Source organism: Lepisma saccharinum, chromosome 3 (genome assembly GCF_977018435.1).
Source record: "Lepisma saccharinum chromosome 3, izLepSacc3.1, whole genome shotgun sequence".
Taxonomy (NCBI): domain Eukaryota; kingdom Metazoa; phylum Arthropoda; class Insecta; order Zygentoma; family Lepismatidae; genus Lepisma; species Lepisma saccharinum.
Window position 1 is genome coordinate 68688472 of NC_139231.1, and position 18801 is coordinate 68707272.

The 18801-nt window shown below is 38.1% G+C and overlaps 1 protein-coding gene across 5 annotated transcripts in view; it reads left to right on the forward strand.

Annotated features, from left to right (window-relative positions):
* Dhod (dihydroorotate dehydrogenase 2) overlaps nucleotides 1-18801 on the forward strand; it is a 56415-nt gene that overhangs the window by 17831 nt on the left and 19783 nt on the right. For all 5 annotated transcript variants that reach the window (XM_083118706.1, XM_083118708.1, XM_083118710.1 and 2 more), the window contains exons 4-5: nucleotides 2821-3020; nucleotides 8025-8219. In XM_083118706.1, coding sequence (XP_082974832.1) covers nucleotides 2821-3020; nucleotides 8025-8219 — 395 coding nt within the window. The remainder of the gene's footprint in view (nucleotides 1-2820; nucleotides 3021-8024; nucleotides 8220-18801) is intronic.

Here is an 18801-nt window from a genome sequence, read left to right on the forward strand (position 1 = left end):
AAGATCATCTATTTCTTCTTTTCTTCTATATAAGGATCATCTATTTCCTCTATTCTTCTGTACAATGGTTAAATATTTCTACTATTCTTATGTAGAAAGGATCATTATTTCTTCTTTCTTCTATATAAGGATCATCTATTTCTTCTGTACAATGGTTAAATATTTCTACTATTCTTATGTAGAAAGGATCATTATTTCTCCTTTCTTCTATATAAGGATCATTATTTCTCCTTTCTTCTATATAAGGATCATTATTTCTTCTGTACAATGGTTAAATATTTCTACTATTCTTATGTAGAAAGGATCATTTATTTCTTCTTCTTTTGTTCTATAGAAGTATCTCTAGACTTTTATCATCAATCATCAACTTTGCCTCATCTATCTCCTTTTCCACAAATTTCCTATTTTCCTCGCATGCGTTAGCTATTCGTGCATACATTTCTTTACTTTCACTTCTTCCCTCTTCTATCATATCCATCAGTTTTTTTATTACTTTTGTTGAACCTTTTATCAAATCTTTCTTCTAATCTCCTATTGTTTTCATCGATCTTCATATTATTTTCTTCTAGCTTTTCTTTCACTTCTCCATTACTCTCTTCTACCTTTCTATTGTTCTCTTCCACCTTCCTATTAGTTTCTTCTAACTTCTCTTCTACCTTCCTATTACTTTCATCTATCTGGATCGATAACTTCTGGAACATTTCAATCAAGTTCATCTCTTCTGTCTTCCTTTGTTTTTCCTTCATTTTTTCTTCTTTTTCTTTTAGTCTTTCTTTCTTGCAGCTCCTGCATGTGTAACCTTCTCCTCTTTCACTTAGTCCTATGTATTTTTCCTTTCTTATCCCCTCACACATCCAATGCTTCATCTCTTTGCATGAGCTACACAGAATAATGTCTTCCTTATTTCCTTCTTCTCCACAGCAGTTAAATATTTCCTTTATTTCTTCTAGTTCCTTCATTGTAGCTTCTCTGTTCTCATCCTCAACTTTATTTTCTTTCTCCATTTTTAGCTTTCGCTCTCTTTGCTTTCTGATTCGCAATTCTCTATGCCGCAACGTTGGTCGCCACTTTAAGCCTCGTCCTTTGTGTTGCCCCACGTTGTGAGAGCACAGCTTCTGTATACCAGAGCTAATCTCGAGGGTTATGGGTTCTTTTCTTTGGAATGTAAATCAGAAAGCAGAGATATATGCCAATGAATATAAGAATGAGAATATATATTCTGAAACCTCCACAATTACAAATATTATATGCTTAAATTCTCAATACAAAATTATATTCTTCTTCTAGAAAAAGGGATGACTTCTTCTTCTTCCTTCTGTGGAGTGGTTAACTTCTTCTTCTTTGGGAAAGGTTAACTTCTTCTATAACAGGATTAACTATTTCTTCTATTCTTCTGTACAATGGTTAAATATTTATACTATTCTTATGTAGAAAGGATCATCTATTTCTTTTTTTCTTCTATATAAGGATCATCTATTTCTTCTTTTCTTCTATAGAAGGATCATCTATTTCTTATGTACACTGCTCTCCATAAATTAAGCAACAAATGGTGAACATCCAATAGAATCAAACACAAGGCCAGAGGGTGTACATATTTTATTTGTAAAGAAAGTGACCGTTGTCTGACACTAATACGGGATATGATCCCTAATGCATTCGTTGCTTTCTTTCAGCGTGCCCAATACTCTTCTTCTCTTTTCTCCAACTGTTTTCTCTTTTACCTCACATTTTCTTGTTGTTGCTTAATTGCTGGAGGGCAGTGTACAATGGTTAAATATTTCTACTATTCTTAAGTAGAAAGGATCATCTATTTCTTCTTTTCTTCTATATAAGGATCATCTATTTCTTCTTTTCTTTTATAGAAGGATCATCTATTTCTTCTATTCTTCTGTAGAAGGGATCATCTATTTCTTCTATTGATTAATTATTTCTTCTATTCTTTTGTAGCTCAATTAAATATTTCTTCTGTTCTTCTCTAGAACTCTTTTCCCTGAGCGTTTCCCCCTTTTGTTCGGCCTGAAGCCTGAATTTGGCTAACAAAACTCAGATGTATTTTGGGGTGACAAATCTGGATATAGCGCCACCTAAATAACAACCAAAATGACAACCCAGGATCGCTAATGTAAGAGCGCTATCTATGGCCCAGTGCAACTAAAGTCAGCTAGCGCAATCGCAATGCTTTGGGGCGACAAATATCAATAAAGCGCCACCAAGGGGAAACAACCAAAAACCTAACAAGGCGTTCCTCCTCGCCAGAGATAAAAGACACTGATTTGAATCGACATCTTGACTTCTTTACTCTCCTATATGTCTAATCCATGAGTCTTTCATTAGTCATCATAATTCCTCTATTATATTTCTTATCCTATATTTACAATGGTTTAATCTGTACTCATTATCTTTCATTTGTTTTGTTTAATATAATCACTTTCTGTCTCCTCTAATTTCATCAATCAATTTACTTTCCGCCTATCCATCGCACTGCCACCTATTGTTGCTTGCATCAACTAATTCTCCCTATGTTGATCATTGGGTTCGGCCATTCAGGCAAGTAACAGCCACTGAAGTTTGATGTTACAGAAAAAATTGAGAAATGTGAACAAAAAACAAAGATTCTAATTTATAAAAATAATAGAATCATAATGAATGAATGAAGAATAGATTCATCATTTGTCGCCAGGAAAGCTTGAAGTCTTACTTCAGAATCATAATGTAATTGTTCCAGATCTCAATTTCTAATTTTAAATCATTTAAATATCAAAGTATCGTCCTCTGCAGGATCAGGATCATTATGATTATTTCTATTTATCGTAATTTCAGAAAACTCGCGTGTGGAACCTAGACTTCAAGAACCCCATAGGAATTGCTGCTGGTTTTGATAAACATGGAGAGGCCGTGGAAGCCTTAGGCAGAGTAGGGTTTGGATTTGTGGAGATAGGGTCTGTTACCCCAGAACCTCAGTTAGGAAATGAGAAGCCAAGGGTGTTTCGATTGCAGGAGGACCAAGCTATCATAAATAGGTAAATATTCAATTGGTTAATTAGGTGTTTTTTTTTTTAACCTACATTAGAAGCTCAAATATATATGTTGCTGTCAAAAAATAAAAGTACATGCTTACAATCAGAACAGTGTGGCAAGAGAGAGAAGTTCTAAAGGAAAAAGAAAAACATGAAGGAGAAAATGAATCTCACATGGAAAGAAGTGGAGGAAGCACTGAAGAGAATGAAGAGAGGTAGAGCAGCTGGAGTAGATGAAGTGCCAGTGGAAATGGTACTAGGTGCAGGAGTGATTGGTGTGCAGTGACTGTACAGAGTGTTGAAAACAGTGTGACAAGAGAGAGAAGTGCCAAAGGCACTAACAGTTCGCATATTCAAGCAGGGGGACAGAAAGGAATGTAAAAACTACAGGGAATAACATTAATGTGCCACTCAGCAAAGGTGTATGAGACAATATTAGAGAAATGAATAAGGTAAGTAACAAGAGCTGAACATGAGAGAGGAACAGTATGGATTTAGAAGAGGCAGATCAACAGTAGACCTGATATTTACCATAAGGCAAATGCAGGAAAAGCACTATGAGTATGGAAATGATTTGATTATGGTATTCCTAGATATAGAAAAGGCATATGATAGCATGGACAATGGACATAAGGATTTGGAAGAGAGAAAGGAGTCTAGGAAGATATAGTGTGTAGAGTGCAGAGCACATACATGGCCAACCAGAGCTCTATGAAGAGACCGGAGTGGTTCAATATAGTAATGAATACTGCTCTTCATAATTACAATTGATCCAATTAACGAAGAGGTGGGGAAGAAGATAGGAGAGTTAGAGATGAAGGCCCTGTTGTTTACTGATGACTTAGTAATATGGGGGGACAGGGAAGAAGAAGTACAGAGACAGCTTGATAGTTGGAATAAGGAAGTCAGAAGAGCAGGAATGAAACAGCGCAGAAAAGAGTGAGGTGCTAATAACAACAAGAAACAGAGACAGAAATGAACCAAGAATAAAGATGGACACGGAAAAGGTGAGGGTAGTGGAGAGCTTCAAATATCTAGGAAGCATAATTGAGAGATGTGGAAGAATAGATGAGGTAAACATAAGAGGACAAAGGGGTGGTGGACTATATAAAAGCATTCGAAGATTAATATGGAACAGGGATGTACCTATGAAATGCAAGAAGGTAATATATAACTAGAGGCACATATTTTTGGTAAATGAAAAGCAACATTTCGGTACAAAAACCAAGTCAATTTCGGGTTCAAAAGCTGTAAATGAAATGAAATTTCGCTGTTATAGCAGTGAAAAAGCGGTATATAAAATGACAATTTGGTTTTAAAAATGTGAGTGTAATCCCAAATTTGATTTAAAACCTGTACTATTGCACAAAATAAACATATCCCTTCTAATAGCACATTAAATTATTACCAGAATATTAAGTTTATTCCTGTATAAAGGGGTCCATTTTTGCTCCTGAAATATTTACATCAGAATTAATAATTTTTCCGTGAATTGCATAACTCACAGGATACTTCAGACTTCAGAAAGTGTCACATCTGTATATAAACGGTAAAATTCGTGTTTAAGAGTCTTATTTCGCATGTTGCAGTTCATTTCGCATCATTTCGTGACAAAACAGGGTAGGAAAATGCACCTCACACGTTTCAGAAACATGAAAAATTAACATTACAATGTGTTATTTCACATTTCGTGTTTTCGTCAAAAACAAAATAAGCATGCTTCTATATATAACACATACTATGTGCCAATAATTACATATGGAGCAGAGACTTGGACAATGATAGAGAGACAAAAGAAAGATTCAGGCAGTGGGGATGAAATTTTTAAGGACTATATTAGAGAAGACAAGAAGGGATAGAATAAGGAATGAGGAGGTCCTGACAGTCAGTGGGGTTGGTGAAACTTCAGGACAGGATAGATCAGGCACAGATGAGATGGTTCGGACACGTGAAGAGGATGGATGCAGAGAGACTACCGGTAAGAGCTTACAATACACATAGAGTTCGAATAAGACCAAGGGGGAGATCAAGATGTCGGTGGAAAGAGCAGATAGCAGAGAATGTCAGGAGAAGATTGGAACACCATGGAAAAAGAGGAGTGGTGAAAGACCAGGAAAAAATGGAGAGGCTTGACTTCTATGCCGACCCAGTCAGAGGCAGGAAACGGCAAAGGATGATGATGGTGCTTACAATCAGTGTGGATGTGGAACGTCTTTCCTGATTCCCTCAGGAACATCAATTTTATGTGGTTGACTCTCATTTCTAGTTTTCTTATAAACAAGCCCATTACCTACTATGTAATTTGGTACATCATTTTCGTGTTTTTATGACAAAAATAGCAGAAATGCAACATAAGACAACAGAAATGCAAATACAAATATTTTACTAACAAATAATAGCCGAAACAAACATGCAGGGGAAAATAGGCACCAATTCTGTACTTGGACCAGAAATATAATAAATAACATACACGTACGTTTTTATTTCCATGCTTTATTGTTTTGACAAAAGGTTTGTAATATCACAGTCTAGATGTAAGATTTACAAACTAAATAAATAAGTAAACAAAAGTAGGAAAAAACAAGAATCAAAACCAGCCCGTGACCATCCCAGCAACATATACATCTGTTATTTCACTTGATGAAGACTGAAACAGAGGAATTAGCATGTTTAAAAAATATATAAATGCCAGAACCAATTATGAAGAAAGTAAGTTGATTGATTGATTTGAAATTTTTGGGTGCTTTGGCATGTATCTCCATTTTGCACCCTTCTAAGTATATGGGAGAAAATGCCGTTATTTACAACCCTTACCTTAAAATAAAAAAATAAGAAAGGGATATAAAGCGCCCCTTGAGAAAAGTTAAAGATCAAGTTTTAAACATATCTGCACAGGACAAACACAACTAGGGCTGATTTGATACCAATGATCTTGAGCATCTAGGAGAACGGCCAAGAGAAACAATGCATTTTGTCAAGATTTGTCCTCTTCAAAGATTCGTTCACCCTTCCTTGTGACTTGAGGGTCCAATACAGGAAGTTCCATGTAGATTTCAGAGAAATTCTGTATCCTCCTGGGAATCAGATGACACGATCAAAGGGAGGACAAGTGCTGCACCCGAAGGCATGTAACTGCCTGGTGGTCAACTCTATGTGGAAATAAAATAAACCATTCATTGCCAGTTTTTGCTCATAATCTCGTGGGGTAAGAACGTGGACTTTTTGAAAACCAGCAATATCATCATGCTTCCGGAGTTCTTGAGATAGGGATGAATGTCACTTTGGGGAGGGAGGGGTGAGGATTATTACCCTTCTGTGTAAGTCTTTTGTGCCACTCCTGGCCGATTCCGTCACTGCAGAGACTTGTTTTTATTGCAAATGACAGAGAATAATTTACAGCAGGGCATAAACAGAGCTGGCCAAATGATCATTATTATTATACAAGTATGGCATTTTTTTTAACCATGAAATTTATGTATTTTTATACATCTAGTTTATCACCTTGGAAATAGTTCCCCTGAGCAGCTATACACTGACGGAGGTTTTGTTACCATTGTTTATAGCAGTGTTGGAAGACTTTTGCTGGAATGCCTTTCAGCTCCTTGGTTATGCTCTTCTGGATGTTATCCAAAGTGCCAAAATGATGTCCTTTCAAGTAGTTTTTGAGCCTGGAGAATAGAAAGAAGTTACAGGGACTATGGTGGCTGTGGAACCACAAGAATGCTTTTTTCTGCCAAAAATTAATTGATGGAGATTCCCGAGTGAGGCATTATCATGGTGCAGCTTCGGAGATTGCCGAGTGAGGCATTATCATGGTGCAGCTTCCAACCACATGCAATGCCCAAATTCTGGGTTAAAACCTGATTGACAGTAAACTGATTAAAATCTAACTCGCTACGAATCATTCTCAATCTCAATCGACAGTCTGACCTCTCAAGAGTCCTCGCTCTTTCCACATTGTCACCCATTCTTGAGATTGAAGGTCCTCCTGCACGAGGTTCATCTTGCACTTCTTCTCGGCCCTCTACAAAGCCCATGTGCCCTGGATAGGGAATGTTCTCCATAAGCCCTTTGTAACTTTTCGTAAGTCACAGTGACAAGATTACACAAAATTTAATGGCACAATGTTGCTCAAAATTTTACTGGTCCATTTTTATAACGCACCTCACAACCAATCACGTAGCAGCAGCAGCGGGTTGAAACTTATGCTGAGATTACGGGAGATGTTTATCTAACTGCCATATAAAAGGGAAGGCAGCAGTGTTGTTGGTTTGTGTGCAGTGTTGCCAGTCTCATTACTTTGCTGCCACACCTTGTATATCTGTATTTGTACATATTTTTGTTTTTTTCATCTTTCTCCAGGTTAACCCAAACGACAAGAATGTTGTTTATATGAAATTACAGCAGGGACATTTATAATAATCCACTGATTTTTCAGTGTAATTGCAACACTTTAAAAGACTTGCAACATTTCAAAAACTTCTTATTATTATTTTTGCATCCTCTGGGTCTAGAAAGAAGTTCGCGTAATATGTGACAAGACATTTTGAAGTGCTATTATGCTACATGAGAATAATTTGGGTTTATTTAATGTCATTAATAGAATGTGATGTGATGAGTTGTTGTGACTGTAACTAGCTAACTTGTTATTGTATTGTAACTTGTTATTTTAAACTGGAGTTATTCAAGTATCAGTAGTGGAACCGTTCAGTGTATTGGTATATGTATCGGCAAATGGTGGTATCGATTCAGAAACAGTGTAAAAGGCCCACGCTTCTCAAAAAGCTAAAAACACTGTAAAACATCATCATATCCCAAAACGAATATCAAATCGTTGGAAAGGTTATAACTCTTGTCTGAGAACAAGTAAGTTGAAACTAATCACTTAAATATGTATTCTTGTACTTTATTTTGTTTGCGTTAACTTTGGTAGGTATTAGAACATACCAGAAAATGTTCAGGTTTCTTAATATTTATACAATTTTTGTTTACCATTTTAATTCTCAGGTATGGTTTCAACAGCGATGGGCACGATGTGGTGTATAGCAGGTTGCAGTCATTGAAAGAGAGTGGCAAGTTCTCAGGTGTCGTTGGAGTCAACCTAGGAGCAAACAAAACTTCTTCAGATCCTGTCAGAGACTACGTTGAAGGCGTGAAAAAGTTTGGTGATGTCGCTGATTATTTGGTTATTAATGTGTCCAGGTAGGCCTCATGGAGTAAATTTTAATCCTAGGATTAAATGTAGTAACATGTCCTACACTTTTCTTGTTGACATATGATCTAATAATGTTTAACATAATAGTATCAAAATTTTTTTGTTACATAAGGTTGTATATTAAGCAGGGAAGTAAAATCTTAGTGTGGATAAACTGTTCCCCTCTCTTCAGTAAATACAATGTGTTCAGCCCAAAAGTAGGTCTCTGGATATTAATACTGAAAATTTTGATTCAGCTTACTTAATAAGTTATAGCAAGTACAGTGGCCTGCATTCTGTTCCGTACATATTTGGTTTACTTTAGTACACTGCCTTCTTCAGATAACTGTACAAGAAGTCTGAACTTGTAAGGTTCGGAGACCTGGCAAGTAATAAAACTTTAGCATATATTCTCTTTGCAAAAAACTTTGCGAGCATAACCTCAATGGATGTAGCAACCAGGGTTTCGGAGCGGAGCGGATCAACGCTCCGGCTGTTGCCCACGCTCCGGAGCGAGGAGCGAGATTCTAAGAAATGGTTCGCTCCGCTCCGGAGCGGAGCGATGTCTTAGCCTGCTACCGCTCGAGCGGAGCAGCGGAAATCGGAAAATTTCTCGCTCCACTCCGCTCCGGAGCAAGGAGCGAAATTTTAGAAAACGGTTCACTCCGCTCCGGAGCAGAGCGCTACCTTGACACGCTCTGCTCCGGATCAGAGCAGAGGAAGTTGGAAAATTTCTCGCTCCGGTCCGGAGCGAGGAGCGAAATTTTAGGGAACGGTTCACTCCGCTCCGGAGCGGAGCAATACCTTCTGACGCTCGACTCCTGAGGAGCGATATTCTAAGAACTTTCCCACTTCGCTCCGGAGCGCTCCGAGGTTGGATAATACGAGTGTATATAGAAAACTAACGATCAAAGGTTCCGAGTACTTTAGTAATTTTGTTTGTGGAATTTGTACGGCATTTGAAAATCGCCTGTTATTGTTGTTATAAAACTGATTATTACTAAAGCTAATGCCACGGAAACAGTCCAGACAAGATTACGTCACTCACCTACAGTGTTGCCAATAAGCAAGGAATAATCCTTACACCAGACACCAGGGAAGGCACAATCAACTGCATACGTACAACGCGAAATGTGTCGAACTGTGAAGCGTAGAAGAAGTGTGGCAAAGCTGGAGCGCCAGGGGTGTGGAGGAGGCAAGGGGAAGCTTCGATCTTCACTGGACTGTTTTCGTGAAGAGAGCGATATTATTATTATTATTATTATTATTATTATTATTATTATTATTATTATTATTACATTTTCGTTATCACTTTTACTACTCTACTACTACTTCTGGGGAAAATATATTTCAATAGCAGGTGTGGCACCTGTGGTTTTATAAGTTGAGAGAATGGAACCATTCTCTCATTTCCTGCCACCAGGCATCGCGACTGAAACTCATTTCGGATCAACTTCTGGTTCGGGCTAAGCACTTCGGCATATCGGCCCGACATTACAGTCCATGCCACGGGAGAAGTGAGTTATTCCGGAATATTGGTTCGAGTAACACTGGTGAAACTACTGCAGAGAATCCACTCGACCTTCTAAAAACCAAAAGCGCGTAGAGGAAAGACGAAGCAACTTGTACGGAGGAAGATAACAGGCAGACAGTTGTTCATGCAATACACTCGCTGGTGCATGATTGCCATATCTAACTTTCTTTTACGCTGGTTATGTATGATACTTTCAATGTAGGGAAAGGGAAAAGTTTAAAGTAATTGGAATTCAGGTTGAAAATCGGAATCATGCTTATTAATGTTACCGTAAACAGGGCCAATTAGGAAACGTTTTAATTTGAAATACAGAGTTTTCATATCTAAAGTAAAAAAAAAAAAGTAAAGTGCTCCCCTGTGCATAGCACTATGCCATGAAGGCATATTGGGGGTATAGGGGGTCTGGGGGTAACACCCCACACTTTGTTGATCCGGTCGTGAGTGGGGGTGATGTGATCAGCATCATGCCCCTGACCGCCTTTACCCCCCAGGGTTTCCCCCAGGTACCCATGTTATTCGACGCTGGGTGGGTGCCGGGGCCGCTTCCATCGTTAGAAAAGTTCCCGGATTTGAACCGGCCGGGGATCGAACCCGGGACCTTTAGCATGGTAGTCAGATGCGTTACCGACTGAGCCACCGTGGCCACTAACATATCTAACTTTTTGAAAATCCTCACTAGAAAGTTGAAAACCGGCTTAACCAAAAATGTAAGTTGCCACATTTGGTTTAATTTTATGAAGGTATAAAGTCAAAAATGGGAATGCTGTTTGTATACAGCCGAACAGGGGAATTTAAATAGTATGAAATACAGGGTTGTCATATAGATTCTTTTCCCCAATTTTAAAGGCAGGAAGTTGAAATAGGTATTTAATGGTTACATACGTATACTACTGCAAAAATTACAAAATGTCTGGTTGCCATATCTAACATTTCAAGTTTGTAAGCAGTAACTTGGAAATAGGCATGGTGGTTATAAGAAAATTGCAAAAAATTTGGAAAAACTACGAATGGAATGTTGCTATATTTAACTTTCTGAGTCTAGAAAGTCAGAAAACGTATACGTATAAAAGTAATATTTTTTTGTATTAAGTATGTTGTACACAGCAAAGCGAAAGCAAGTTTTCAGTAATGAAGAATGTGTAGTCAACAGATAAGTCGTGATAAACACGAAATGTAATATTATCTATTTGGATAGGGGCATGTCCTGAATTTTATGGTTTCATTTTGAAAAACAGGGCTGCGAGCAATACGTGCCTTCCTCACTGATGGCATTTGATTTTATTTTTGTTACTTAGCTTTGAATTTTGGCTAATCGCGACAATGTTAATGATAGAATTGATAAATGTGTACTGAAAAAAAAGTAGCGTGCTGTACCCCGATAACATAGTGGTAACAACATCGCCTTGTAATGAAGGGGCACTGGGATCGATACCTGGTGGATGGACATAGTGGCTCGAATCCCACTTTAGGTAGGATTTAAACTGTAGGTCTATTCTTGATAGCGTATTGTTGAGTCTTTAATCCACCAAAAGTCCATAACAAAAGGCATTGTTTCAAGTATGTTGAATGTATAATTGCAATGTATATTGTGATAAATTAATCTTTAAGCAAATATACATTTATAATTCTGTTTAACAATAAGAGACTTCATTTCCTTTACATCTATTCACATGAGCATAAAAATACAACTTGGAAATTAATTTCCAAATTAACAACCTGTTATTCATATCTTTTACACACGTGTGGTGTGTGTGTGTGTGTGTGTGTTTGTGCTTGTTTGTTTGTTTGTTTGTTTTTTGTTTGTTTCTTTACTGAAATCTGACAAAGTCCTAATAATGTATTCACTTCATAAGTGTCTATTACATAACAGAAAGCATCATTGGGTATTCAATATCAGACGAATAACGAATTCCATGGGAATATTTCTGCTAGTTCGTGGATGTGAGTTCAGCTCTCAACGACAAATGGTGTTGGTTTGACCCACTTTAATGTCATTGGTTTGTGTTTGTTTCTCTATCACAGTATATTTCTTTTCCACAGTTTCGGTGTCCTATTTTTTTGCCGACTTATCTAGGATTTGTTTAAAATTACAGATCATGAGAAATATACGATTAAAGGCAAGGCAAAGTTAATAATCCTGTAAAGACAAATTGAAACTTATACTTAGTTGAAATGACAATTGGTCATTGTTGATTACAATAGAAATAGCTTGATCGAAACACTTGGTTTTCTTTTACATACATTTTTGTAATTCTTTTTGTGCACCTTTCCATTCCTACTTGAACAGGTAGACTATAAATAAAAACTTGGCATGATTTCCTTCAATTCATTATTACAGTATAGATCTTCCATGATTCTCGTGGCTTATGATGCATAGAATTAAAAATTACGGATTTTTCTTTCTTGTTCTTGTATATTGATTTAATAAATCTAGTCACATTATAATTCCATTAACCGAGACTGGTTGGAATGATTTATCCATACGCATGGACGTCCGGAAGGGAGGGGGGGCCATGCCACCCGGAAATGAAAGTCAATCAAAAAGCTCATATTTCACGCATATAATTTCATTTCAGTCACAGTAATATATGTTAATTATTGAAAGGGCGTTGCAGGAACATGATAACTTCAAACTGTAGAATTTTTTTAAAGGGAGTAATACTATTTTGAGGAAATTCTGCCTCATTCTGCCCCCCTCCCTTGGAAAAATATCTTTATTGTCCCTTCCCGGAAAAAAAAATCCTGAAGACGTCCATGTATGAGCGGCGTTAAAAATTTCATTAAATGTCCATACATCACCGTTGACAAGCACACATAATATGCATGTAATGATACAAGAGAACACAGCCTTTAAAGGCTTCTTTTTATGACAGTGAAGAGAAGAACAACACGTGCAAGTAATACTTTTAAAAGAGAACAATCTAGCCAGAATTGCTGTAGCATAATTCTAATACAACTGGCAACACTGGATCTGTCTGGCGATGTCTCTACCATGTACGGATAAGTCGAACACAACGTACAGTGCAGCGAATGAAGTTCTCAACCCCGAAAGCACACGCAAACAAGCTATGTACCAGTTTCACCCTCCTCCCCTCTTGAAACGAGCACAAGACCAATGATCTAGCCGATTGCACTGAGTCACATAGTTGCATTACAGCATTTGTGTAAAAAAAACTCTAAACCGGATCGGAGCGTGCTGTCAAAAGCACCACGCTCCAGAGCGGAGTGCTGTTGTCTCACGCTCCACTCTGGATCGGAGCGTGTGTCTCAGAAAGCCAAACCACTCTGCTCCGGAGCGGAGTGCTGTTATATCACGCTCTGCTCTGGATTGGGCGTGCGACTCAAAAAGTCGAACCACTCCGCTCCGGATGAGAGTGCTGTCGTACCACGCTCCGCTCCGGAGAGAGGAGCGGAGTAGAACTGACGCTTCGAAGTCGCTCCGGAGCGCTCCTTTAGTACGCTCCACACTTCGCTCCGAAACCCTGGTAGCAACATGGCATGTCTTGCTGGAACCAGCATTCACACTTGCCCTTTTTCAGTAAGGATACAAACAGGGTGATTTAATTGTTGGTAGATATTTGCATCCAAGTGCCTTAAAATAATGGTGGCCCAATTACCCTGCATCTAGAGACAGTGTACCACCATTGCATGTACATTTTGTGGGTGCAGAGTGTTTTTGATAAAGGATCGCAAGTTGTTGTTATGTTGCTAATAGTAGGCAGTGGGTCATTGTGAATGAGATACTTCTTTGTCTGTTGACATCTATTGACATTTCTCATAAAACCTTTTCCTGAAATAATGTTCAATGGAAAAAAATGTGATATGTGATCATGAGTACTGAAACAAATTCTTAACTATGCTTTAAAGAGAGTTAAAGTGAGCACTGCAGACACTTGTTTATGCTAGGCATTCCACACTTATTTACTGCGGCAGCAATAACTGGTTTAAGGTGGTTCACAATCTCTTTAAAAACAACTACCACAAAAATACAAATAGATTCAAATATGTGCATCAGCAGTGGAGAGAGTAAGAATCAAAGTTTTAATAACCCAAATAGAATTTCCATTGGATGCTGCACGGTGGTGAAAGCAAAGTGGGACCAATGGCCCAGGAACGTTTTTCATTTGGGGTGGTACAAAGTTCCCAGAAGGGCGGATAAACACAAATGATGAAGGAAACAGTAAACACTTACCACACGAAAAGAAATATGGTGATATTTCGCGGTATCACTGTGTCACGTAGTGCAGGAGCACAGAATACTGACGGTAGGATCTGTACAGTCAGTGGCACACACTGACACAACAATTTTGAACTTCATTTGTCTGTGAAGCATATACGCTGCAGATGCTAGTAACTATTATTGGTGAAATGTGCGAATTATATGCGTTCACAAACATTTAAGCCTTAATGCAATTAAAAACAACAATAATTTTCACATTAATTCGTTTTGTTATTAACATATAATAGGACCACTTTTTGTGGAATAGCCCAATAGGGAAACATGAATGAAGTGTCTTTACATTCTTACATATTATATGAATGGCAGAGGGGTTAGGGTATGGTACCATCGTAGCTTCTGTCTTCAAGTCTGCCATTTTGCAGTCAACATCATTTTTTTCATGAAAAAGTGATCTTGGAACTTCAGAATGGACTAGAATTTCGTGTGAAACATGTTGGTATACTTATTTTCAATGTGGCTTTACTATCAATTATTTTGCTTTAACCTATAATGTTTTTAATTACATATGGCTTGATAAGTGTGGTTGTTAACTTGAAGTTTTGTAATTAACTTGGTAGTCAGTCTTAGTGAAGTTTATTGAAGTGTTTTGCAACAACATGACACAATCAGAACGATGTCCAGTGCTCGAAAAATCTTCTTCAGCTCTGAAAATCAGGTGTCACCTACTAGCAATTGTGCATACTATAAGAAGCTAAGCATCACCGAATTTAAAACAAGCTAAATCATGTGAGCATTTAATTATGAAGTGCTTGCGAAGAGAAAGTGGGAAGTTGGGGGTGGGGGACAAAGAGTAAGAAATTGTTACTGATTCTATAGAATGTTCACAATGTTGATTAAAAGTCATTTACACTGTACTGTAATTTGAACTTAGAATCTTCAAAATTTCGTACATGCAAATTTAAAAAATGGCAATATTACAGCAAAACATCACAGTTGCCAGGCAGAAATTTTCAGTCACCATAGTGACCTGGCGACCGGGGTTTTTCGAGCCCTGATGTCTACTAGTTTTCATAGGGTGAAAAAAACATCAACCATGCCACAGAAAACAAAGAAAAATTAAGGTTCAGTCAGCGTAAAGGTTAAAGTTAGGTTGAAATTAAGCATACCAACATATTTATTCTGAAATTCTAGTCTATTTTGATATGTCATGACACCACATTTCCATTTTTTAAAATAAAAAAAAGTTTAAGGAGGGCGACTTGAAGATGATCACCATGCTGGTAAAATAATGTGACAAGTTTCTCCCCTTTCCTATATTGTATACAGGGATGTTTTATTTGTTTCCCTATCTATATTTGTTTCAAAAGGTTTTTCCACACTTATAGATCACTCTGTATATGTCCGATTTAAATGTTGAAGTCATACAATTAGTGATGATGCCAGAAGAGAGGAGAGCTATGTGGGGAGATTTAAGCCCCCATGCAACCAGTCTGCTCCGGCCGACATGGCAGAGTGGTTAGCGCATCATGCTACGATACCAGGGGTCCCAGGTTCGAATCCGGGCCTGTGTATGGATGTTTGTGAGTGTCCAGTCATCAATTTCATCACATCATCCCTCATCCCCATCTTTTCAAATTAACCAAAAGTTGCACAAAAAGCGAAGTAAAATAAAGCAAATCAATCAACGTTCTTTCTCTCTGCGGTACAGCGGTGATATTATCTCTGAAGTAGCAAGAGTTGATGTTTGTGCTGAAACAAAAATGTAATATATCAAAGTGTCAATATAGTAAACAATTTTTAAAACTAGACAAGCAACCAGTACTGGACCACACACTTTACATCGAATGACCCAGGGACGATCAATTTTCATACTGCACACTGGGATGGGCTCAGTGCTTTCATGTTCTTACTAGAGCTGAGTGTCAGTAGCCGGCCTCTATGGAGGAGTGGTTAGCACAGCTCAGTAACGATGCGAGAAGTTCCGGGTTCAAATCCCATCCTGGCCATGGGTGTTCTTTATGAGTGTCCCTTCATCAATTTTATTATATCATCCTCATTTTTGCGGTTAGCCAAAAGTGGCAGAAAAGCAAAGTAAAAGAAAAATCAATCGGTAGTATCAGCAGGGTGGCGACAGACCTGGAAAACCTGGAAAACCGGGAAAAGTCAGGGAATTTGAGGTGTCAAAAAAAGTCAGGGAAATGTCAGGGAATTTCGTCTTCATTGACATCAAACACTCTTTGGAGGAAAATTGTTATAACTCTGGCACTATGGGAGCAATCTACTTCGGATAACTTTTGTTTTGCAGCTAAAACATCAGCGCATGCAACCGTGTACAATTCAGAACACCGGACCGAGGAAGGGGGGCTTGGGGGGGGCACGTCCCCCGAATTTTAATGGGAAAACATACAAATTTGGAGTTTGCCCCCTCTTCTCCCGCTATTTTGGGGAGAAGGTGCAAACCTTAGTATTCTTTTCAAAGAATGGACATTTCTCAAGAGAACGAAACATGTTTCATGTTCTTGGGTGCCATACAAGTTGAATAATAAGCCAAAATGTGATTATTATTTTTTTTTACGAAAAATAGATAATTTTTATTTTTCGAGGAAAATTGTTATAACTTGGGCACTATAGGAGAAATCTACTTCGTATAAGTTTTGTTTTTCAAACAAATCATCAGAGCATGCAACCGTGTACAAATCAGAACGCCGAACTGAGGAAGGGGTGTTGGGTGCCGCGACCCCCGAATTTCAATGGAAAAAAAAAATCTGGAGTTTGCCCACTCTTCTCCCACTATTTTGGGGAGAAGGCGCAAACCTTAGTATTCTTTTCAAAAATGGACATTTCTCAAGAGAATGAAACATGTTTCATGTTCTTGGGTGCGATACTAGTTGAATAATAATAAAAAATGTGTTGTTTTTTTTAAAAAAAAAAATAGTTAATTTGCATTTTTCGAGGAAAATTGTTATAACTCGGGCACTATGGGAGCAATCTACTTCGGATAAGTTTTGTTTTGCAGCTAGAACATCATAGCATGCAAACGTGTGCAATTCAGAACGCCAAACCGAGGAAGGAGGCTTCGGGGCACGACCCCTGAATTTCAATGGAAAAAACATAAAAAATTGAAGTTTGCCCCTTCTTCCCCCGCTATTTTGGGGAGAGGGCGCAAACTTTAGTATTATTTTCAAAGAATTGTCATTTCTCAAGAGAACGTAACATGTTTCATATTCTTGGGAGCCATAAAAGTTGAATAATAAGCCAAAATGTGATTTTTTTTTTTACGAAAAATAGTTAATTTGCATTTTTGGAGGTAAATTGTTATAACTCGGGCACTATGAGAGCAATCTACTTCGGATAACTTTTGTTTTTCAGATAGAACATCAGAGCATGCAACCGTGTACAATTCAGAACGCCGGACCAAGGAAGGGGGCTTGGGGGCATGACCCCTCGAATTTCAATGAAACAATACATAAAAGTCTGTAGTTTGCCCCTCTTCTCCCGCTATTTTGGGGAGAAGGCGTAAACCTTAGTATTCTCTTCAAAGAATGGACTTTTCAAAGAGAAGGAAACATGTTTCATGTTGTTGGGTGCCATACAATTTGAATAATATGCCAAAATGTGAAACTCTGTTTTTTAGTAAAAATAGGCAATTTGGATATTGCTCAGAAAATTGTTATAACTCGGGCACTATGGGAACAATCTACTTCGGAGAACTTTTGTTTTTCAGATAGAACATCAGTGCATGCAACCGTGTACAATTCAGAATGCCGAACCGAGGAAGGTGGTTTGGGGGGCGCGACCCCCAAATTTCAATGAAAAAAACATAAAAATCTGGAGTTTACCCCCTCTTCTCCCGCTATTTGGGAAGGAGGCATGGGCGTCCGGAAGGGGGGGGGGGCAAAGCAGGGGGGCACGGAAATGAAAGTCAACTAAAAGTTATATATTTGACACATAATTTCATTTCAGCCACAATAATATGTGTTAATTAATGAACGAACATGATAAATTCAAATTTAAGCAATGTTTTTGAGGGAACAACATTATTATTGGGGAAAATGTGGCTTTTTGCCCCCCCCCCCCGGAAAAAATACCATCCTTGCCCCTCCCTGGAAAAAATTCCTGCGGACGTCCATGGAAGGAGGCGCAAACTTTAGTATTCTTTTCAAAGAATGGACATTTCTCAAGAGAATGAAACATGTTTCATGTTCTTGGGTGCAATGCAAGTTGAATAATAAGCCAAAATGTGATTTCTTTATGAAAAATAGGTAATTTGCATTTTGCAGCTAAAACATCATAGCATGCAACTAAGTACAATTCAGAATGCCAAACCGAGGAAGGGGGGTTTGGGGGCACGACCACCGAATTTCAATTAAAATAAACAACATCGAAATCTGGAGTTTCCCCCTCTTTTCCCGCTATTTTAGGGAGAAGGCACAAACCTCAGTATTCTCTTCAAAGAATGGACGTTTTCAAAGAGATTGTAACATGTTTCATGTTCCTGGGTGCCATACAAGTTGAATAATGATCCAAAATGTGAAACTGTTTGGAAATGTGGCATGGATATGTTGCAAAGAGTGTGGAGAGGGGATGGGGGATATTCATCAATATGATTTTCCCAGGCTTGCTCCAGACCTGTGTCAGAGTTTCCACGCAAACATAAGAGTATGAAGGTCCAAAAAGCACATCCATTTTGTAATCAGCACCATGATACCATATGGTATCATCGGGCCAGTACGACCTTACTCTGATGATACCATATAGTATCATCGGGGGTGTAAAGGTTAAGCTTCTAAATATCACGTGAAAAATGCATTGAATTATCATTTTTTCTTGTCCGTATGGGAGTAGTAAAGGGACTTGTCAAGAGATGGAGGGGATA